Source organism: Hippichthys cyanospilos, chromosome 6 (assembly GCF_059441005.1).
Source record: "Hippichthys cyanospilos isolate Australia breed blue-spotted pipefish chromosome 6, RoL_Hcya_1.0, whole genome shotgun sequence".
Classification (NCBI taxonomy): domain Eukaryota; kingdom Metazoa; phylum Chordata; class Actinopteri; order Syngnathiformes; family Syngnathidae; genus Hippichthys; species Hippichthys cyanospilos.
This window is the reverse complement of record NC_142374.1, coordinates 25,640,409-25,662,740: the sequence shown is the minus strand read 5'-3', so window position 1 is coordinate 25,662,740 and position 22,332 is coordinate 25,640,409. Positions and strand designations below refer to the sequence as shown.

General features: G+C 45.9%; 1 protein-coding gene across 9 annotated transcripts; it reads right to left on the bottom strand.

The window, feature by feature from the left end:
* Positions 1-23: 23 nt before the first annotated feature.
* Positions 24-18,847, bottom strand: pot1 (protection of telomeres 1 homolog). Of its 9 annotated transcripts, XM_088417244.1 has the most exons (20): positions 17,716-17,790; positions 15,244-15,370; positions 14,112-14,234; positions 12,760-12,832; positions 12,600-12,691; positions 11,990-12,097; positions 10,756-10,827; positions 10,546-10,663; positions 9,419-9,549; positions 9,047-9,340; positions 8,311-8,466; positions 3,560-3,744; positions 3,395-3,492; positions 3,245-3,307; positions 2,446-2,599; positions 1,941-2,146; positions 1,299-1,437; positions 1,140-1,219; positions 938-1,032; positions 24-868 (listed from the first exon to the last, which is right to left on the bottom strand). In XM_088417244.1, the coding sequence occupies exons 3-20, from the start codon at positions 14,217-14,219 to the stop codon at positions 629-631; spliced, it is 2,412 nt and encodes an 803-aa protein (XP_088273370.1). In that variant the 5' UTR covers positions 14,220-14,234; positions 15,244-15,370; positions 17,716-17,790; the 3' UTR covers positions 24-628. The 9 variants fall into 9 exon arrangements, with proteins under 9 accessions (XP_088273370.1, XP_088273363.1, XP_088273368.1 ...); XM_088417237.1 differs by adding an exon at positions 18,826-18,847 and having other exon boundaries at positions 24-1,032; positions 9,047-9,549; positions 17,716-17,761; XM_088417242.1 differs by having other exon boundaries at positions 9,047-9,549.
* Positions 18,848-22,332: the final 3,485 nt, after the last annotated feature.

Here is a 22,332-nt window from a genome sequence, read left to right as displayed (position 1 = left end):
AAGAAAATCAATCTAAGAGGAAAGACAGACTGGTCAACTTTTATTACGTAAAGAGGCAGCAACTTATTCTCACCCGGCACACTATTAGAAAAAGAAGTTGGACAGTGTATAACCGAGACAGAAATGGGAGGGGGGGGAAAAAATAATTCTCATACAGTACTTCTTTTTTTTAGGGCAAAAGAAAAATCACTTCCGATATGTGTGGCAAACGTTTTTTTCAGGTCACATTTCCCCGCTTGGAAACGCCCCCATAATATGGGCCAAAAGCTGCATAACTTAGCCTTTTACCTTCTGTGCGTGTCCCATTACTTTTCTATCATTACATCCTCATAATTTTCTTCACTTCACTTCCCACAGTGTGCCAATACTTTTGTCAAAGCAAATGTCCCTACACTTTGTCCACTTTTTCTCGGAACATAAAAGTCACAAAGAACCGGCAAAACAAATATATTTCGGCCGGACCAGACATGATCAAGGCTTGTTTTTTTTTTGTTTTTCTCAAAACAAAGTCAAAAACCAAGCAACCGACTTATTTATGTCGGACCCGAGCGTCCCACATGATTAACAGAGTTGTATTTTGAAAGGGATCTCAGAACGGGTTTTTTCTTGTTTTGTTTTTTTGAGTGAGTCATGGCGGAAGGCCTTTTTGCGGGGATGCGGCGGTGTGACAGATCTGGTAGCAAATTTGCTCGTTTTGGACCCGGTCGGCTTGGCCGTCGGGAAAGTAAGCCGCCAGGCACAAGTCGAGGAACGGACGTTCACCTCCGGCGCCCTCCGGTGGACAAAGGGTGTCCAGCCTTTGCCGGACTCGGTCCTGAGCCTGCTGATCGGCGGCCGCTTCCTCCGCAGACACGTTGAAGAAGGACTCCTGAGCAGAGACACGCGACGCCCGATCGACGGGTTGCCGCCAGATGGCGCGGCGCCCGATCCAACTTACCGCGCCGCTGAAAAGGAAGACGTCCAGGGTGTCGCCGGCGTCCCGCAGACGCAACTTGAAGAGCAGGACGAACTTCATGAGTTGAACGCCGAAGGCTAAGAGACGCGGAAAACAAGGGGCAAAAGTATTAGGGGGGTTGTTTCGGAATAAACAAAGTGAGGGGCGAGGCAAAAACAGTCTTGGGACAAGTACAGGAAGCCACCTTCAGCGACGACCTTCTCGTCGATGGCGCCGTCGGCCGCGGGTTCCCTGACGGCGGCCGCCCGCGAACACCGCTCGCACCTGGGACGCAAAAACAGGAAGTCACCGGCCGGCGAGACGGCCGGCGAGACGGCCGGCGAGACGGCGGGCTCGTCCCGACCCGTAGAAGCGCTTGCTTCCGCGGATGAGGAAGGGCGCGCCGAGGTCCAGCAGGGCCACAGGAGCCCCCGGCTGCGACGCGACGGGGACCACGTTGTGGTACTTGGCCGCAAGGAGATGCGCTTCCTGTAGCGTGCAACCTGAAAAACGTTCAAATCAGGCGTCGGTAGAACCATGTGGCCCTGGCTCCATTTCCCATCATCCTTTGTTGCAAGTTGAAACGTCATTTTTTGGGCCGCTTCGGTTTTTGGGAAAATGCTTGTTGTAGTTTTTTAATTCAGTTGTTTCAGTTTTCAGAGCAATTTTGTTTTGGAATTATTTTAACATTTGTTTTCTATAATCAGAAAGTTTTTCAGAAATGAGTTGTTTTTTTCTTTGTTACTTTCAATGAGTTTTCAGAGCAGCTGTTTTATTTGGTTTTATTTGTATCATTTTGGAGGGGAATGCTTATGCTCTAGTTTGAGTACAAATCTTGTTTTAGATTTTTAGATTTTACTTTTTTGCTTGTTTTCAGGCAAGCTTGGTCGTTTCACTTCTCTTTGAGTTTTATGAAAGTCAATTTTGCCCGAGTGTAAAAACAGCAGTGAGTGAAATATTTCCATAGAAAACATCAAAATCAAAAAGCCCCAATTGCTCATTTCACCTGAGAGCAAGATGAGCTCGTCGCGCCTCCCCTGGGACACGAGCCGCTCCGACAGGCGAACGTCCACGGGTCTCGCCGACGGGTCGTCGCCCGGCACGCGGACCCTCCCCGAGAGGCACCAGTGCAGCGGGTCGGAGGGCCCGCCCGGGTGTGCCGAAGCCTCGGCGAAGATGCGCGCCACGCGCAGGTCGTCGGGTACGTCCCGCCTGAGGGAGCGCGCGCCTTTCAAGTTACGCCGCCCGATAAAACCGGGCGCTAGGCTAGCACTGGCGGCGGACAAACGAAGCGTCGAGAAGCACTGTATTAAAGCGACGACGTTTTGGGATTCCCCAATGTTTTAAAGAAGCAGATGTAATAATGTACATTTTCACTGCACAAGTGCTTATTTCAAACCGAGGACACCATCCGGAGCGGACGTCCCCGAGTAAAATCAGATATGTGCTTCATGAAGCTTCTTTTGCCATCGCTAGCTAGCACCGTGTGCACGGAGTTGCACGCGGCGTACACGGAGTTGCACGCGGCGCAGTGGAGTTTGAGCGCCTGGTGAAGTCGCCGGGGCTCGTAGGATTCCAGCTGGGCTCGGACGCGGTGAACGCCGCCCGGCCCGCGGCGCTTCAGCTCGCCCAGGGTGATGAGATCGCCGGCGTGATCACACCTCTCTGGAAGGCCCAGAGACAAGCGAGACATTTCTGAATCCGATAAAAAGAAGTGCACGCACGCAAAATGACGCTTCATTCATTCTAATTTTCCATGCTAATCTATTGTTACCCATTCACTTACCGAGTTCGCCCAAACTAAATTTAAGACGAAAATTTAGACTAATTTAAACTTGCATGCTCAATCTAAAAAAAAAAAAAAACATTATTACTCCTGTGAAAAATAAAAATGTACAAATTAAACGTCATAAAAAGGTGTCTCTCTGCACTCATCACCAACATCCCTTCTCAAGGCAAGCAAGTGAACTTAACAATATTCATTTAAATGGTTAATGAGCATTTTGGATGGCTTGGAACGGATTGGGCTATTTACATGTAAAAAGCATTTCTACTTACGAAAGACTCCCTTTACGAAATTACCCCCGGAACAAATGAATTTCGTAACTAGGGTAAGTACCGCTGTAGCTGGTTTTTGTAAAAGTCACTACATTTCTTGAACAAACGAGTGTTCTTCTGTAAAATAGCTTCTCCTGCCTGTGTACAGGCATGTTTTTAGTGGAGCAGGGCACAAGTGGCCATTCACTTTGAGATTTAAAAATAAAATCTACATATAGCAAACTAATGAATCAATGAAACATGAGGGCTCACCCGGCCCTTGATTGACGCCCTCGCGTTCCTTGCCCGTGTCAATCTCCATTAAAGCCTCGCTCACTAAAGACAAGAAAGACGGCATCAACGCCCGAAAAATCCCTTCGGCAAAAGGAAACGCATCGCAGTCGTGTGTCCGTGACGCTTTACCCGGACATTGCGGCGGCGTGGACCACGCCTCATACATGGCCGAGTCGTCCAGCTCCTGAAGGTTCCCCTTGTTGGACTCCCAAAAAGCTTCCATCAGCCTGCACGCGAAGCGGGACGTCACGGCCTCGCCCCGGGTGAAGAGCGGCCATTCTCGCGGGAAGCTACCTCTTGAGCTCGCCGACGTCGGGGTTGTCGTGGGGCAGGACGCGGAGGCCGCGGCCGTACGTGGTGCCGCCGTGCAGGTGGAAGGAGAGAGGGTTGAGCTCCTCCGGCACGCCGCCGCCCAGCCCGGGAACCTTGAGCGAACCCTGGGCCGCCCGCAGGTTGAAGATCCTCAAGAAGTCTCCTGGCTAGTGAAGGACATTCGGCACATTGCAACTGCTGCAATCCTCTCTTTCCATAGTATGCCTTCTTTTCAGGAAAAGACACTACCGATAGTTTTTTCTTGAAGAAGTGCAATGTTAATAACAATCCATACGATGTCCTATTTTAAAAGAGGCCCGACTTTTACAGGGGCCAAGCCAAAAGTCAACTTTTTGGAGCTTTTAACCATGTTCCAATGTTGATTTCTCACTCTTTACACTGCCAAAGAAATATTTTCATTTTGTGAGGAAAAAAAACAACAACAACAACAAAAAAAACGAAAGTTAACAGCTTTTCAATTCTGCCGAATTTGAAGACGGGAACACTGTATGTAATAAAACGTTTCCCTGCAGAAAAACAAAAGCTTTCCTGCGACATTTCCTTCTTGGATTGAAGCCTTTTGTCAACTCCAAGACCCGCAATGCATAGCAACAATTTTGCATTATGGAGTGCAGGCTAAGCCACTCTACCAAGTTATTGAAAGGTATGCAAATGTCATTGGTTGGCCACTAGCGCCAACACAAACATCTCTTTTGTGAGTCGCCGTTGAAAGGATTAATGCAAAAATCGGGGGAAATGCTTGATAAAACATTGGACTTTCAATGTCCAAAGTTGACAATATTTCCAATTTGCAATGGTAGTAAATGAGCCCGACATAACATCTGCAGGGCGCACCTCTCGACCTCCCGTGTGCAAGCATTTAGAAAGGACTGCAGGAGGGCAACATTGATTAGCCCCGAGTGGGGTTTTTTTTTGGTACCCTTTCCTTTGATATGGCACATCAAAAACAACCAAACGGCCAAATTGGGGCCAAATCTGAGAATGAAGTCAGAATTCCGACTAAAGCGTCTACTTTGTAAGACGCAAATTCAATAGTTGGTCGCCTTGCCGAGCAAAAGCAAGGTGCAGACGCGCGCCGCAGCCGCAGCCGCCGCCGCCGCCGCCGCCGCCGCTACCGTACGCTTGAGCTGGACTAGCGTCGAAAGCGTGTCGCTCCCTTCCCGGCCGCCCAGCAGATGGCACTGCTGCACCAACCATTGCGCGCAGGCCAGTGAGTCAGGCGCCCGGAGAGAACTTGCTTCCCCCCCTCAAATGTTTGTCACGACAAGCCTGAAGATGACAGAAACGTGGCATGGCCTCCTCTTCCTCCCCATCATCATCATCATCATCATCAGTGATGGTTCGGAGCGTCAACGTGGGCTGTCAGAGGAAATCAAACGCAGTCCATTGTGCTGTACGGCCGTTCGCTTAACGTGTTCAAGGACGACGCAAACATACATCAAGCGTAATCGCATTAAAGCTGAGGAGCAGAAGAAGAAAAAGAAGTCGACGAGTGAGTCATCTTCAGCCAACCGTCGTGTGTTCCATGCACCGCTTGTCGCCGGTAGGCACGAGCGGCCGTTGCTGTAAAACGCCCGTGTGTGGAAGGCTACCTCGAAAGCATCCGCTTCCCGCCCCATCGCCGCCGACTTTATTGGCTTCAAAACGCCGTCATCGCTTTGCAGTTTCACAAACCATCTTACTGAGGCCGCGGCTATCAAATATTTTGGTATCGGGACACGCTACTGAAAATTCGAGCCAACGATTCTAAAAAAATGGGGGTTGGTTCAAGAACGCGAATGAAGAAAATGAAACATTTCCCTCAATATACATCTTTAACTATCAACGTTTCGTTTTTAACCCTAAACAGTGAGATTTCAGACGCATTTACGAAAGAAGTGACGTCAAAAGCGCAATGGCGATTTTTGCCGGCTGAGAGAACACATCTGAGCGTCTTGTTCAAAAGCGATCGGTAGCAACGGCAAGTGTCAATTGAGGCATTTAAGCGCGTTGGATTGCCTTTGAAAAGTCCTCCGACGGCCCCCGTCAGCCTTTATTTGGGCTCTTGAGTGCTCGTTTGGCCCGAAGCCACTTCGCGACCTGACGAGCGTACGAAGAGCTGCCTCAAACGTTTTCATTGTCTTTACGGCTACTAATACTCCGGCCTCCCATTAAATTCCACTGAGTCTGGCTGTAACACACTATTCCATTTTTCTTCTCCCGTCCTGTCTCCGGGGAGCCAAAGTGTTTAAGCAGCTGAGCGGCGAAGAAAAAAGCAGCCCAAAGACTCTCCGGACTCAGCGGAAGGACAAATAAAAGCTGGACGTATTTGATTGTCAGCTTGGCGGGTGCAGTCGCTTAACAAATCTAGAAGAACGCCTGTCAGTAAAAGAAGAGCGCATACAAAAAAAACTGCCTCTAAAATGTGCGCGTAGACGCAAACGTTGACATTAATTTTGCGGCAATAAAAGTATTTGAAGTTTCAAAGCTTTATTTTTTGACGCAGCCGATTCTTACCGCAACTACCCAAATATAAGATGTGCCTGCGTATAAGACGCAACCTTAAAGGGAGTACTGTATGTGTAATTTTTCGCATGCGCCCGTGGGAGCTTTAGGGGCATTACGGCGAATGCAGCAATACAAATTTTTCCTAACGAGAGGCGTTCGTAAGTAGCGCTACCGCTGTAGTGGGGAATTAACAGCTAAAAATGTCATTTGGGATATCTTCAAACGCGTTCCCGCCCTTATGTGTTGCGTTATGGTTCGAAAGCGAAGCAACGCACCCAAGGGGTGATGCGTACGTCGGACCCGAGTTTTGCGGCGTACCTTTCCACCCTTGGTTCATAATAAAGTATCCGCCACACGTCCTACTTTGCCTACATTTTTTCCTCCCGCCTGCGAGGGATTAAGAACATTTGGTTTCTAAAGTGGCAGGGGGAGCTGTGGCATCATCGTGAGCGTCGCCACGGCAACAGGAGAACAGGGCAGTGTGTTAAGAGCTTTGCCAAGCGCGCGTGTGGTTCAGAGATATTCGGCCAATAAAGACGGTTCAGTGGGGACTGCGCTCACTTTATAATGAGCAGATCAGCACCCCCGGGAGGCGTTCGGGGACCGTGGGACGCGCCGGCGGAAAAAGTCTTCCCCACGGCAAAACATTTTCATATTTGGCTGCAACTAAACGCTTACGCTTGATAGCTGACACCTTGAGCGTGATGAAGAGACCCCTTTGGAATTGGGGAAACGGGCGGTCCGACTCGTGCATTAGACACCACTTTACAAAAGTATTGGAACAGGGAGGCGCTATCCGCGAGGGTAAAAACGACACAAAAAGCAGAGTGAAAAACAAGCAAATCCGACTGTCTCCGTTTTTTTGGTCGAAGCACATTATTTGCACGCACGACTGTTTCCTCCTCCCGACGTGGATTTCGGATGCCTTTCACCTCAACGCTGACGGCAGCCCTTGTGTCACTTCACTGTTTTGTTTTTGCACCATGAAATCTCGTTTAGCTCGTGGGCGCGCTCGCCGTACGGGAAGCGGCGGCGGAAACACTTGAAAAACAACAAGCCGCATGAGCCCGACAGCGTTCAGTGACACAGAAAGACAGAAACGTAGCGGACGGTCTGACCAAGCGTAAGCGCTAAACGGGAGATAATGAGCGAGGGCCACAGGGGCCCGCCGGCGCCGCACGACAAAGCCAGCCAGAGATAGATTTGGTCAAGCGATAACTTTCTGACTGACCGTGTTTGGTTTGTTGCTTGAAGATTAGGTGAAAAAAAGGCAACTTTATGAGTATGATGGAAAAACTACTAAAGTAAACTAAACTAAAAAACAGAAACTAAATATTTCAGTCATTTCTTTTTCTTAAAAAAGGAAGGCCAAAAGTATGGGTGCTTCCTATAAACGGTGAATTAAAAAATTGACGCTTGGCTTGGTCCACATTTGGTGGCAATTTTGCATCACCCATCTGTCAAGGATCGCTAAGATCAATACATTTTTACCTGAAAATATCCGCATGTACATTATTGGGCATGTTGAGTCCCCAGAAAATGGAGCAAAACGAATCCCAACGTGCATTAGAAAGCACAAATTGAACATCTGGAGGTCTTGTTGACTTGCTTTTATCTTTCATTCCAAAGGCTTTACAGCACAATCCAAGAAAGAACGGGGGAAAAAAAAGAAAAAAAACTCTGGAGGATTGTGGCGCTATCTGATAAAGTGTGCTTAGTCGGTAAATTTCGGAGGAGACAATCCCTCGGTCTCACACGGCTGCTCTGCAGAGACGAGCTTTATTTACCCACCAATGCTGCTTGTTGCCTTCCCTGCAGAGCTACTTCCCACATACGGGAGCAGATCTCCAAGTCTTTGTCTGAGAATAGTCTATTTAAGGGAAGGTGTAAAATGGAGCGCTTTAAGAAAAAGAATCATCTTAATGCGTCCTGTACACATCCCGCGACACAATTTGACCTCTGCGTAGTACCTCTCAGTCGTGGACGCGGCAAAGGCAATGGAGCATTTGTCTGGCTTATCTGCGTCTTGCTCAAGGACACCATAGTAGCATGCAGTGAGCTGAAAAACTTGTCTATGGATACCGGGCGTTTTTATAGCCAAAGCCAGCGAGCGGCACCTTGTTTTGGAGTTTTTCGGGGTAATAGCTGTCATTGCCATTTTTTTGCTTTGACTCGCGAGCCGACTTGAGATACGAGCACGGGTTTTGGTTGGCGTGAACTCTGACCTTGAGCCGCTCGGCGGACCGCACGTGGTTGTCGTACACCAGCACGTTGGCAATGAGCTTCTCGTGCTCCTCGGAGAACGAGGCCGGCCCCTCCACCGAGTTGGAGTCCACCGTCACTTTCAGGAGACCGTGAGGACACCGAGTGCCGTCCCACACCTGCAAAAAAAAAAATCCAAAACCAGAACAAAAGAGGCATATACCATATTTCTCCAGGTACAAGTTGAGTGTTGTGTTGATTGTGGCCCATTCGCTTTCTATTCAGTTTGAATATTTGTTCTTGGTTAGTGCATTTAATTCACACCCGTGCGCTATATTTAAAAGTTGATTCAAAACCGGGAGGGATAGTTGCCTGTTAGGGCTGAATGAGGAAAATTAAAAACATGTCATTCTGTTCAGCGGGAGGGCGGCAGAAATATTTATCGCGGAAAGGCCACCTTAAAACGCTTCCACGATCAGCAGATCCGTGACGGTCGAACTCCAGCGGCCAAATGAAATGTTGCACTCACATCTGGCTTTCGGGCGTCTCACGAGTTTGGAAGAGACCGCTTGCTTGCTAATGTCTAACAAAAGCAGACCCACAAAAACGGCCTGAAAGACCCACGCAATTTTTAGGCTGAGGCTGCCGTTGAAAGATCTTATCCAAGGACGCGTGCTCCACGGATTCGACCGGACACCGTTTCGCTTGACGCGGCGGAACCTAGCAGGCACGAGTTGAGCAAGAAAAAGAGTTTCTTACCCTGAGCAGGGTACAGGTGGAGTCGACGGCCGCTTTGGCGAGCAGCTGGCAGGTGAGGGTGAAGTACGTCTTGGGCTGGGCGGCAGACAGCGGCACGGAGGGGTTCGCGGGCAGCAGGTTCTGGCCGGCCACCCACGTCCGCAGCTCCGACACGATGCGCCGGTCCTCCTCGGTCACATGGAAAATCCGGCTGGAGGCTCGGGGCTCCATGTCGGCGCCCACCATCCCGCTGAAGGTCAATGCGGAAAAGCCAAAAGTTGTGATCAGCACGAGGGAGTCTTTGTAAAGCTGAGCCTGCGGAGAACGACGGGACCTTAACAGGAGGTCTCGACCGACAGATTGCGACGGTTCAATCGTCAACAGATACGGAACCTTGACTTTGTGCAGCCGCACGATGTCACCGATCTGAAATATTTGCGGGTGCGAGTCCATTTTGGGGCAGAAAATGGTGCAGCTGATTTTTCGCTCTGTTTGATCAGTGAGCTTCAGGCTAGAACAGAGGTCTGCAAAGAGGAGACAAAAATCACCCAGCTAAATACAACTTTTTCACTTTTGATACGATACCATCGTTGCGGCCTAGCGTTGTCCGACACCAATATCCATCTGGTACGATATTAGCGAGAACGATACAGGTTTCTATTGATTTATTTACTTTTCTACTATGAAACGTTAGAAGGAACTTGATCAAGTTTCTTACAATCAAATACAATACAATACAATACAATCAATACAATCAAACAAGAGTAGGTGTGACTCGGATATTTCAAACATTTGGGTTACCGTGTATTCCGCACGAGATGGCACCCCGGATTATAAGGCGCACCTTCAACGAGTGGCCTATTTTGAAAGCGTTTTCATATATAGGTCGCGCCGCAAAATGTAATTGAGAAGCACTATTGTATAGAAATAATAATATGGGAGATTTTGAATGAAAACTGACATCCTTTTTTTGGTTGAAAAAATATCCAAAATCAATTTCGCATCGGGACACCCTTCTTAAAAAAATATCTCAAATTTCCTGCAAATGTTGCTTACAAAGAAGACCTCAAAAATTTGAGAACACTGCAGTTCATACACTTGTTCCGTTCCTCGCATTTTTCACGGCAATCGAGTAGCGCAACGAGGTTTGAAACCGATTTGTCCGACCCAACGATAAAGGAGCGGCCCGGTCCCTGCTGCCGCGGGAAGAAGTCAGGCGGCCGCACGGGATGAGACCGTTTCTTGTGTGAGCGAGAGGATCTCTCTGTGAATGTTGAGCGAACGGCTTGTTAACACGCTCACGTTTGTAATTAGAGCGCAAATATGTCTCGCCGCGGCGCCGCGCTTCCTGCGCCTCGCCGCTTGTGTGGCGGGAATGATGATTTGCATCCAGGCGAACATCTGCTGCCGTCAGCTATCAAAAGGGGCAGAGGCGCAGCCAATACGTCGGTGGGTATGGGCATTTCAGTCAATAGGATCCAAACGTGATACGAGATAAGAGGTCTAAATCGAATTCTGACCTGAACCGCAGCTCTTGAAGGGTTGCTTGAAAAAGACCACCACACCAAAGACGTTGACCACAGCTCCAGGTTTCAGGTCCCCGAACTTGACATATGTGTACTTTGGTGCGCCGGGAACCTGCGCGTTGGAATAACGTGGTCAGAATCAGCGGAAAACACGTCACTTGTGGCAAGTTTGAGATGATTCCAGCAGCTTTACGGTCTTCGTACCGCGGCCGGAGGCAAAGGTTGATTCTTCTTGACTTGTGCAGATGGCTGCTCACTGACGGGGCACCCAGACACCTGAAGCGCAGCAGGCGGAGTTAGTACTTTGTTATATTGACACTATTATTGTTTCATACAGTACGGTGGTACCTCGACTTACACAATTAATTAGTTCCAAAAGTCATTTCGTAACAATTTTTTCCGAAGCGGAGGTGTTTTTCACATTCAAATATCGTCCCCCCCCAAAAACGCTCTTTAAGCACTGGGGGAAATTTTGACGGTAGGTTGCGAGGTACACCCTTGCAGATGTCAAACGTCGGACTCATTTACAGCCTTTAAATAATTGGAAATACTGTACAGTCAATGTCGGACATATTGGAAAGTGAAGTGTTTTATTCATGCATCGTATAATATTATATCCGCATATTCCCGTCCCGGAAATCTGCAGCATTGAATAGCTGTTCATGTTGTTTTTCCCTAACAAAATTTAATGTTTTTAAACGAAATAGCCTTGGAAGATATATATAGAAATAGACATAGGTATAGATAGGGCTGATGCCACTGAACATTTTGAGTGGTTGAAAGTAAAAATATATTTAGATTTGACCATGTATTGAGCCTTTCAAAGTCTGCCCAAGTTGGGTGACGATAGTGAAAATTTCCCGGACATCCAGGGCTTTCATTCATAATATTAATTGTTGCAGGCACTGGCGTATTGACGGTGCGTTCAGAGAACTTTGCTTGGGTCGTTTTGTTTGCATGTTTGTATTTGACATTTCCAGTGATCTAAGCATCATTTACAAGACCACAGGAGCAAAAGTTTGTCATAAGGAGGTGTGCATTTTGCAATTTTTATTTTCAAAACTTTTGCGCTTTGTTCCTGCAAACATTTTGGGGGGGGTGTCCCTGACCAAAACGTTTGAGAACCCCTGCAGTAGCGGACGGATTGGCAAGTCGCTGAACTTTAAGAGCTCCCTTTCACTAAACGGCACCTTGAAGCGGCAGAAGCCAGCATTGGCTAGCTAGGTTCACACTACAGCAAATGTAAAGACAGGGTTGGAGATTAAACGCCGATTTGAAAAGTAATCGAAGCCTTCATTGTGAATGGGACAAGCGTGTCGTCACTAGCAAGAGCGGCGACACGATTTGTCGTTGATGTTGCGTCTCCTTCCTGAACATGCTTGATGTCGTTTCTGGCGCCGACGGCAATGTGATGAGATGACATCGTTAAAATCCTCACACGGACAAAGGCTTGCTCCCCCGACAGCAGAAGGTTGCACGGATGCCGTTCGTCCTTTCTCGCCGTGGGAGATTTGCCCACCGTGAAACCCGAAGCCGTCACCACATCCTGGCGGGAAACAGAAGATTGAGAACTGGAGCTGAGATTGGGTCGAGTCAAAGCCAGCGGTGGGTGGAAGGAGAGAGAAAAATGCATTTTCCTTTTTTACTGCCACGAAAGGCAGCAAGTGAAGCAATGCAAGCGGTTTTGCTGCCTTGAGAGAAACGGAGACAAAAACCGAGCGACGTCGTGGTGGCTCAACGAGCATGCGATGCCAAAGCTAATACCATACCAGTGGTACCTCTACTTACGAACGCCTCTTGTTCCGAAATATTTAGGTTTTTGATGTATTTTTATGATTTAATAAGAGTTTTTTTTTAAGCTTGGAACGGATTAGGCTATTTACATGTAAAAAGCAGCTATACTTAAAAAGGTTTCCGGTTACTAATTTAATTAGTTAATATCTTAAGTAGAAGTACCACTGCATTTACACAAGACAAACCGTAGTGGTGTAAAGTGGAGCGAAAAAACGGGCTTCTCATTGGACGGAGCTTCAAATGATTGGACGTACCCCTTGTTTGACATTTCGATGGAAGTCATTGGCCAGCATCCCCAGCAGTACCACGTTGATGGACAAGTCTTCCTGAGGCCCGGAGTTGTCTTCTGACCAACCAAACACAAGACGAATGCTTCGTTCGGGCCCGAGTCCAAAGTTAAGTCCGGTTTTCTACCTTCAACGACGGCCTTCAAGATGAATTTGTGACTCGCTGACGGCACGAGGGGTCCTTTGTGGACCACCGTGCCCTGGACATACGCAGACACATAGACAATGTGTTACAACCAAAGCATTTTCAATCAGGGGAGGGACTTCAAACCGACGAGATCGCCAATGTTGATTATTTGACTCGGGAACTTCATTTGAACCATTTGGAAAGAAAAAGGTCACAAAAGAGAAATCATTTACTCAAGTAATACTTACGAATTTGGGTTAGGGTTTTAATGGGATTATAGTTCTCAAAAGAAATCATGAACTCCATTTTGAACAAATCTTTTAAGCGATTGACGGGAGATGCTAGACGGCAGATGACAGTTTTGATGGAATTATTGTGAGATGGTGAGTTTTAGGATCATAGAATTGATCCTAATAACAGATTGAATAGCCTACCACATTACTTTCATGAACGTTGCATACATTTTCCTGAAATATTGAAATAATTCATTGACTACTTAAGAAGGATTTGTATGGTGACTGCTTATTTTATGGTGACTGGCTTGTTGCGTATGGAAAAGTTGGTAGTAGCCAGTAGAATGTGTAGATAGGTGCGTCATGAACTGCTAGGATGCCATATCATCTTATTGCAACCATTCCTCTAACCACAGCCTTTTTTTTTTTTTTTTTCCCCCCCAAAAGCACAGGGACGCAGTGTCCCAACGGGACCTTCCACAGGAACTTTCCGCAGTGTAATATGTGCATATAAATTATGTTTGGCACATCGGCGATTCGTTTTCTTGGTAAATATGAGTTTCAAAGAGAAGTAAAACGGCTCGTTTGCTGTGACCGTGTAGCTGCCGCGCCATCTTGCATCTCAAGCGGCGGGTCACGCAACATGCATCCATCCATTATCCTGACTACTCCAAAAGCGCGAATATTCATAATAACGGTTCCGCCCGCAGGTGAGTTATTTACTACTGACGTCGACTGTCCGGCTGTGCGCTCCCAAACATACGTACACTTTGCCCAACTCAGCGTTTCTACAATAAGGCGTTCAAGTTGTTTTCATCTTCGCGGGTGGGGTGGGTGTGAGAGCGCAGATTAAGCTAGGAATGCCTAGAAAGGCATCAATGAATGAAAATGATACTTTGGGAATGTTTAAGGCGAGAAATCAACATTGGAACATGGTTAAAAGCTCCAAACAGTTGACTTTTCGTGTTACGGCCTCTTTAAAACTGAGAACCACTGTGTTGCAATTAACTCGGGCTGGGCTGGGCTGGGCTGGGCTGGGCTGGGCTGGGCACTTAATGCATTTGATCAATTTGTTTGGTCGGATGGATTTTTCTTGGCCATTCTGTAGAAGGACCTCACCTTGATAGAGTGGTGCTCATGGTTACCGTTCATGCTTATGCTTTTGATAGGAATGATGGTCAGGTGGCCGCCTGGCCCCGCCCCTTCCGCCAACACAACAACAGGCATTGTGGTGGCAGCAGCCTAAGAAAACAAAACAACACAAACAAATGAACATCAGTTTGGTCATGTTTCATTTCTGGATGATGATTTCCGTCAAGCTTTAAAACGGGGGTTTTCAACCCTGGCTCCTGTGATGTCTCCCCGTTAAAAGACGCTTCGATTGAAACGATCGAGATCGTTATCAAGCTCCTGCAGGCCCTTCTGATGGCCATGTCATTTAAATCAGGTGTGTTGCAACCGGAGACATGGGGAACACCAAGAAGACAAGCCCTCCGGGGCCAGAATTGACGACCCCAAAACGGGAGATTTTTGTCAGAAAAATTAGGTTTCGGACCGGAATCTCATTCTAAACATCTGGCAAAAACAACCTGACTATGACCACTCCCACAAAGACGTGAACAGCGACTAGAAGTGAGGAATACCGAATTTCTCTGAGCGCAGGTTGAGTTTTTTTCTTCTCTTTTTTTTTTTCAACCCCCAGGCCATTTTTTCCCCACACATTAGTGTTTGAATAACATTAATTTGTGCAATCTATCCCTGATTTTAGTGGTTACACATATCATGGTACTTGTAGGATTTGTGTCGTTTATTACTCCAATTTATGTCTATGTAATATTTTGCTTGCAGAACCTATCGATCTGTCGGTCTATCTATAAGCGAGGTCCACTCGTACACAATACTTGTGGATGAAAGGTGAGGTGGCGCCTCCTCCAAACAAAAAAGGTGCGTCGCCTCCATTTAACCTTTGCAAATTTTTACAAGTCGAATGACTGAAACTCAACAAAGACGAGCTGGTGTTTGATGAGGTCTTATCAGAAAAGAAGCTTCAAAAGCAACCGGGAAGTGGAGGGGGAGCGCGTTAGAGCTTTTGGGAAAGCGGTCCCAGCAGGTAGCGCGTGGCTTCCTGTCAGACTCGCTTAGCTTGAGTGTGAGCAGCGTGTGGTGGGAACAGCCTGCCGGGCAGACGCCACGCTCGTTCGCTCGGGCGAGCGGAAATGCCAGCGTGGAAAAAGAAATTAATGGGATGAACCTTGGTGCTTTGGAGTGCGGTGGAGGAGCCCGAGGGCGGAATTACGACGAAAGAGTCATTCTGGAGCTCGGAGCTGAGTGACGTTCCCCTACTTTGACCTTCCAGTCACTCTCTCCAGCCGGCTTGGCTTGAAAACAAACAAACAAACGGAAAAAATCTGAAACTCACCTGAAGCGAGGACTGAGCGACTATTGAACGTTAACGTTTATTTGTCGGGATACATGTTTATTGACACTTTGGATTTAGTTGACTTATTTCTGTGGCATTTAATGCGACTTGTTTGGTATAAGGCAGGCGTGCCAAAATCCTTTTAGCTTGCGGGCCCCATCGAGGAAAATATATTCTCAAGTGGGCCAGACCAATAAAAAAGTCTTCCATATAACTTTAAAACAACTGCTTGAGATTTATTATTATTTTTTAATTCTGTCCAAAATCACTATTAGTCATAATTCGTTAACAATATTATTAATCAGAAAACATTTCAAGTTTTTCATTTGTCGAAAAAATCAGCTCATTGTACTTTACATTACAAACTCATCTCGCGGGCCGGATTATACCCGACTGTGGGCCGGAACCGGCCCGCAGGCTGTATGTTTGACACCCCTGTTATAAGGGGTAAAGAAAAATCACAGGAGTTGACAGAAACTCTTTTCTGTGCATGAAGGAGAGAAGAAAAACTGCCGATAAATTCAGAAATGGTCAAATCAGACATTGTAGCTTTGTAGTTTGAAAATAAGAAAAAGTGGAGGGTTTTTTTTTTCATGCCATATTGCCCTACTTAAAGGCATGTTCGCAACTTAAATACCAATATTAGCAACTGAGACAAACGTTACTACTGGTTAGGGTTAGGGTCAGCCGATGCTCAAATCGGAACACGTCAATATGGTTTTAGCCAACTGATCTCAGTGAATCGGCGTATTCCCACAGATCAGCTGTCTTATCTGCTGACCTCTCGATCGCAAACATGCCGCAGTTCCTTGAAGAAGAAATCCTCTCAGTGGGCAACCAGGCAGGAACAGCACTACAAGAATACATTTGCACCTCCCATCACCTCGCCGGCTGCTAGAACGTGGCTTTAAATCCAAAATCTGCTATTTTTTCTCACAAAATCCCAATTCCCAGTTTCATTCATTGACCGCTTACCTAAGAAAATGACTGGCATTTTTTCAAAAGCAGGTTTCAGTTTCTTTTTAGAACTGCAACCAACCAATATTTAGTAATAATTCAGATAATTCTTTAGTCCAGGGGTCCCCAAACCTTTTTTTATCCCAGGGCTAGATTTGTCTTCTCAGATAGGGGGCTGGATTTGTAACAAATAGTATGACGATTGCAGAGATGTCTGAACATGAACGTTTCTTGTTTTCCCGAATGCCACACATAACCAAAATATTATCTGGGTTCAAGACTAGGGAAAAAAAAAAGAAAATTAATAACAATATTAATGCCACACATAACCAAATATCAATACCCTTTTTCTGGGATCTTGACAGGGTGGGGGGAGGAATTAAAATAAATAATGATTGTAGTAGCACGCATCATCAAATATTCATAATACCCCTTTCTGTGAACTTAACAGGGGGAAATATGAAAACAAATAGGAATATTAATGCTACACATCACCAAATATGAATATCCCTGTCTATGAGCTTGACATGGAAAGAAATGGTGTAGTCAGAAAGAAAGAAAAAACTCGTAATGCGTATCTAGTATTGTTAGGGGGGCAGGGCAAAATGCAGAAGAGGGCCGTATAGTTTGGGGACCACTGCTTGAGTCTATTAAACAATTAATTAGACCAGTTTGAAAAACTATTCCGAAATACAACTACAGGGCACGATTCCAAATTGACAGTGAATTAAAAATCATAATCAGAGCTCACATCAGAATACAGCCAAAATATTGATCATTGTTTTCAAAGCAGATCTTTGCAAATGTTTCGATTAGCATCAACCAACCTACTCCAAAGAATATTTCCGGTTGAGGATGGCATTTTGTGTCCTTTGTTGACGGTTGATATCACTGTGAGGCGAATTAAGTGTGAGCAGACACCACCTGGACAACTGCCGGGATTATTTTTGACAACCTCGATGGCGAAGACTCAAACGCAATGCATTATGGGTTGCGAGGCAGCCAAAAAGTCCGTCTAATACGACATCAATCATTCTATTTCTTCGACGAGGTTAGTTGCGATTTATAGGCGATGAGTTGCGCGATAAGCACTTTAAAGAACATAATATAATCACTTACCTATTTGACCAAACGGAGTTTAACTGCCATAGAAACCATTTTTTCTCAACATTTCACTTGACAAACTTTGAGAGTATACTGTACTGTACAACGAAGCATGCTAACGGTTGTCGAGGCGACGTGATTGATAGGAATCGTTGTTGTACATTTACAACATTTAGGGGGGCTTTTTAGGGTATTCAATCCGTCTGAATGAATGTGCTGCCATACTTCGGTGATAAAACTTACCTTTTAGTTTCTGTTTCCCTCGCTTTGCTTTCGAACTGGCAGACCGCTGAAACGCGCATGCGCATTAGGAAAATGCGGAACCTACATTACCGCGCATGCGCTAAATATCCACTTTGCTGACTGCCAACAAGCCTTTTTTAACAGTCGATATATTTACGTTGAATATTTTTCTGCATTTGCCCTAAATCAAACACCTCATTTTTGACACGTAGAATTTCAAAGTGTAATAAATTATGAGAAATCAGAGATGTTTGGTATTGTTTGAGGTGAGTCATTAGATCTAAGATGAGAATGAGCAAAAGGCAAATGTGTGTCGATGTAAAACGCGTCAATACAGTACATCGAAGAATTATGGAATGGATCTGAAAAACAAAATGCGAATCAATAATTGACTTGAGATTCTGCAGAAATGTGTAAATTGTTAGGTGTGTGTATTTGTTTTAATAAAAATAAGGGATAGTACTAACCTTAGGAATCAATAAGTTCTTGAACGTATTGCGTCTCCTTTTTGAACATGTAAACTTGTGTTGAACTGTGATTGAGGATGCTTTTCTTCTTTTGATTGCTTATTTCATTTGTCGTTTCGTAAAGTGTTCAATTCATCAATTTAAAAGAAAAAAAGCCGAGACCACGGTCAGAAAAGTAATGTTAATCCTGTGGCGCGTGTAGCCCGGCACAGAAAATTCAAATTCTTTGAAAATGGACCCTGTGTTGGTCCTAGTCTGCGTCTAAATCAGTAACGGACAAAACGCTCATCTGTAACAACAAGTGTGTCTCGGCCATGTCAAGTTAATGGATGCACAGCTGGCGGTGAATTTACAAGGCCATTACTAAGTGTTTCATTCCACCGAAAAACAGCAAACACTCTGTGAGGGTCCATGATGGAACGTATCATTTTGTGAGCAAGAGGCTCATCACTCAGTGCTAATGACTTTCTCCCATCGCAGCAGCAGCTTTGGTCGGGTGCTGCCTGGCCGGCTCCGCTGTGAACAATGTTGCCAATAAAGTGCCTACTTGAAGCCGGACGGAAAGGCTTCTCCCTTACGATCGTTCCGCATCGGAGCAAGGGCGGCGGTCGATTACCGTGACACGGTGGCGGCGGTCGATTACCGTCACACGGAGGCGGCGGGCGATCACCGTGACACGGCGGACGCTTTCAAACTCAAGGCCAGGGGGCCACATCGTTTAATGCGGCCCGCGAAATGCGAATTATGACTCCAAGGCGAAAATGAAGCCAAAATGTTCAAGTTGTCTTCAACTTTGACAATTTCTTTGTTAATACATGTCATTTTATGTGGCCCGTGAAAGCAAATCATGTCCATTTCCATGAGCCTTGCTAAACTCAGTTCCAAATTTCTAACTTAAAAAAAGTTGAGATTTTGCAATGTTTTTTTGGTTTGTTTAGTGACAGTGACCTCAACAATAAATCAACAACTGCATACACAACATTTGACAAGTATCAATTACGGATGTAGGTCCTATTACGAGAGAATCTCGAATCTTAAATGAAGCTTTTGTAAAGATTTAGCTCGACAAATCCAAAATAGGTGTTTTGCAAACCGAAAAAGATTGGAATCCGGCCTAACGTGCTGTTGGGTTCAGGCACCCTGGAACATTTCATAAATAATAAACGGCTAGTTTAGTTTTCTCGGGTCTCCTTCCGGTCTGGTTACAGGTCCGGAGCCATTGCTGCCCTAAAGTTTTGGGGGACAACGCGTGCTGCTATCTTCTTCCTCGGGAACATCAAGCGCGTTCCGCCCGCCCGTTTCATTTTTCCGGCTGCTGGAGACGCGTCATTTCCTCAAATCCCCCTCACAAACAACATTAAGGGAATCGTTCATTCGTATTAATCTACCGCTATACCTACTATACCGCTATACCGGGTCCACAAAACCTACAAACACGGACGTCACGTCGTGAACATCAATGACTCCGTGGTCTTTTCCTGATCCGTGTTTCCGAGAACAATTCGAAACGTTGGGAAAAAACCTACATGACGGCCTCGTCGAAAGCTTTCCACATTTGCGCTTTGTTGATGCTAAGCCGCGTTCCTCAGCGCGGCGACGAGCGCGAAGCCTCGGGCCGATACGAGTCGGGCTTTACGACAAGTGGTGCGTGGAAAAGTGGAGCGCAGAGGTGGGCTGTGCGGCCTTGCGTCAAGTGTGAGTGGGCGTGCGCCGTGTCAAGGCCTCAAGGCGTAGCAAAGGAACACTAGTCAATTCTCCACGCTGTCACTCAATCTACTGCTCTTTCTTTTCTTCTTCTTTTTTTTTGAAGGCCGTATTCCCTAAAAAGCCAGAAGCTGCTCTCTAATTCCAACGCGGTTAATAATTGATGGCGTCGGAATCCGAGTCCTCGGAATGATTCGGCGGCAAAGATTTACATCCGACGAGACGATCGGGAACATTTCCCAGAAGACGCTCCGACAGGGAACGTGAGAAAGACGGTGTCCGAACACCAAAGACGATTCTGGAACACCTGTCTTTTGAATGTGATCAGAGGAGCTCACTCAATCATCGTGTAAAAAAAAAACTACCGTAAAATAAAACTAAAGCAAACGCACTTGACGTCTTCATTCAAACCATCGGGGAAATTTTGACCCGACTCGGATGGATGGATGGAAATGAGAGGAAAAGCTTACAAAAAACCTTGACCTTGACCTTCAATTCGGCGTCCTGACGTCCCTTCTAAATGCTTGCAAACGGGAGGTCGAGAGGTACAACGCCTGTCAAATTTAGCCTATGTCGGGCTCATTTACTGCCATTAAAAGTGCGAAATATTGTCAATTTGGGACATATTGAAACCCTAATGTTTTATCATGCGTTTCACCCGATTGTGGCATTAATCCTTTCAGCGGCAACCGGCGGAACAGGGTGCAACAGAAATTTTTGTTTTGAGACCCCAAAACCACCGGGGAGCGCCAGCAGACGACTTGAGATTTTGAAAGCCTTACAATGACTTCATTAGGTGGCTTAGCCTGACTTCCATAGTGCCAAGTTCTTGCTATGCATTGTAGGACTCGTAGTTGACTAATGGCTTTGATCCAAGAAGTAAACGTTGCAGGAAAGCTTTTATTTTGCGCGGGGAAGCGTTTTATTTAATGCGGCGCATAACATTAAATCCGCATATCCCCGTCTGCGAAATCTGCTGCATTGAATAGCTGTTAACGCTGTTTTCATCACACAAAATAAAAATTCTTGGAACCAAAACAGCCTTGAAATACGTATATGGAAATGTGAGAGATATCAATAAAAGAGACCGGAGAAAAGGCGAGAGTCTGAAAGCACCAAGGTCTTCCGCTGATCTCGGGATTACAAAGATTACAAAGAAGGCGGTTACAAGTTTCACAATAATACCATATAAGTAATTACAGTATGTCTGTGTGTTTGTGTGCGTGTTTGTGTGTGCGTGCGTACATACAATAGGTGTGCAAGAAATGGGTTTTCGTACGATAACATACAGTACATACATATACGGGTACAATTATTCCATCAGTAAATGTACACATAGATAGTGCTGATGCCACTGAACATTTGGAGGGGTTGAAAGTAAAGATGGATTTATATTTCACAAAGTTTTTTCTAAAGTAGCATTAAGATGTCTGCCATGTTCATAATTAAATGCTGTTTGTCTATTTTGGGGCGCTGCAATCATTATTTCATCACCTCAGAGGGCTGTCGGCTTTTCGCAGTTCCAGACTCCTCGAAGAAGCAAAACCACCCTCCCACTTGTGTGATGCTGGTTAACTAAATTTGGAATCGTCAAAACTTGAAGGACGCGCCAGGCTACCATGTCCAAATTGTTCTCGTGTCATATTTCTACTCAATCGAAATAACGTAAATTAATCCAAGAGCCGCGAAGACAGAGGACTTGGTCTTTGTGAGATTGCGTGTGGTGTTTTTTTTCTGTATATGAAAACCCAAAAATATCTTTGCGCATGGGGTTCCGCAGGGCTCAATTCTAGGTCCCTTTTTCCTTTGGTCAAATTTTTGATAAAAAAAAAGAAAAAAATGTCGGTGCTTCCGAGTTTCGCTTCAGAAAGCACACTGTCCTTTTTATTTATACGGTTCAATGTTTCATGTACACTTTAGTCCAAACGCTACGTTGATAAAATGGAGTGGACAATCCAGTGTTTGATGAAACTAACGACGTGTTTTTCTGCACACCATTTGGAGGCGTCCAGGTTGACTAACAGATGATGAGTTGCGCGAAACGGAAAGGTACGCCGAGACGTTCCAGGAACAGAAAGTCCAACGTTTGCGTCCCAAATCTGTCAGTGCTGATCAGATGAGGCTGACACTGAGCCCCGGCGTGCCATCCACATGGCGGAAATTAAACGCACCTCTATTTGTGAAAAGGCCGAAACAATAAGGTAACGACGACGACACAATTTGAGGGTTTTTATATATACAGTATACTGTATATGTATTTTTGTCAAATTCACTGCTGTGCTGAAAACACACTTTTTCACAAAAACGCTCATTTTCTCCTTTTGTCCAAAATTTCTTGGTGTCACTCAAATGCCCTATTTTCAAACAATGATTACTAAAGAAGAAAATAAGAGAATCTTCTTTTTCAAGGTAAAGAATGCAATCCAATCCTTCGTATGGTACCACC

Coding starts and splice junctions, on each gene's coding strand:
- pot1 (XM_088417237.1), bottom strand. CDS start 14,219: ATGCCTGTTGTTGTGTTGGCGGAAGGGGCGGGGCCAGGCGGCCACCTG. Junction 12,833..14,111: donor ATGAGCACCACTCTATCAAG/GTGAGGTCCTTC, acceptor GCGTATGTCCAG/GGCACGGTGGTCCACAAAGG. Junction 2,600..3,244: donor GGGCGTCAATCAAGGGCCGG/GTGAGCCCTCAT, acceptor TGGGCCTTCCAG/AGAGGTGTGATCACGCCGGC.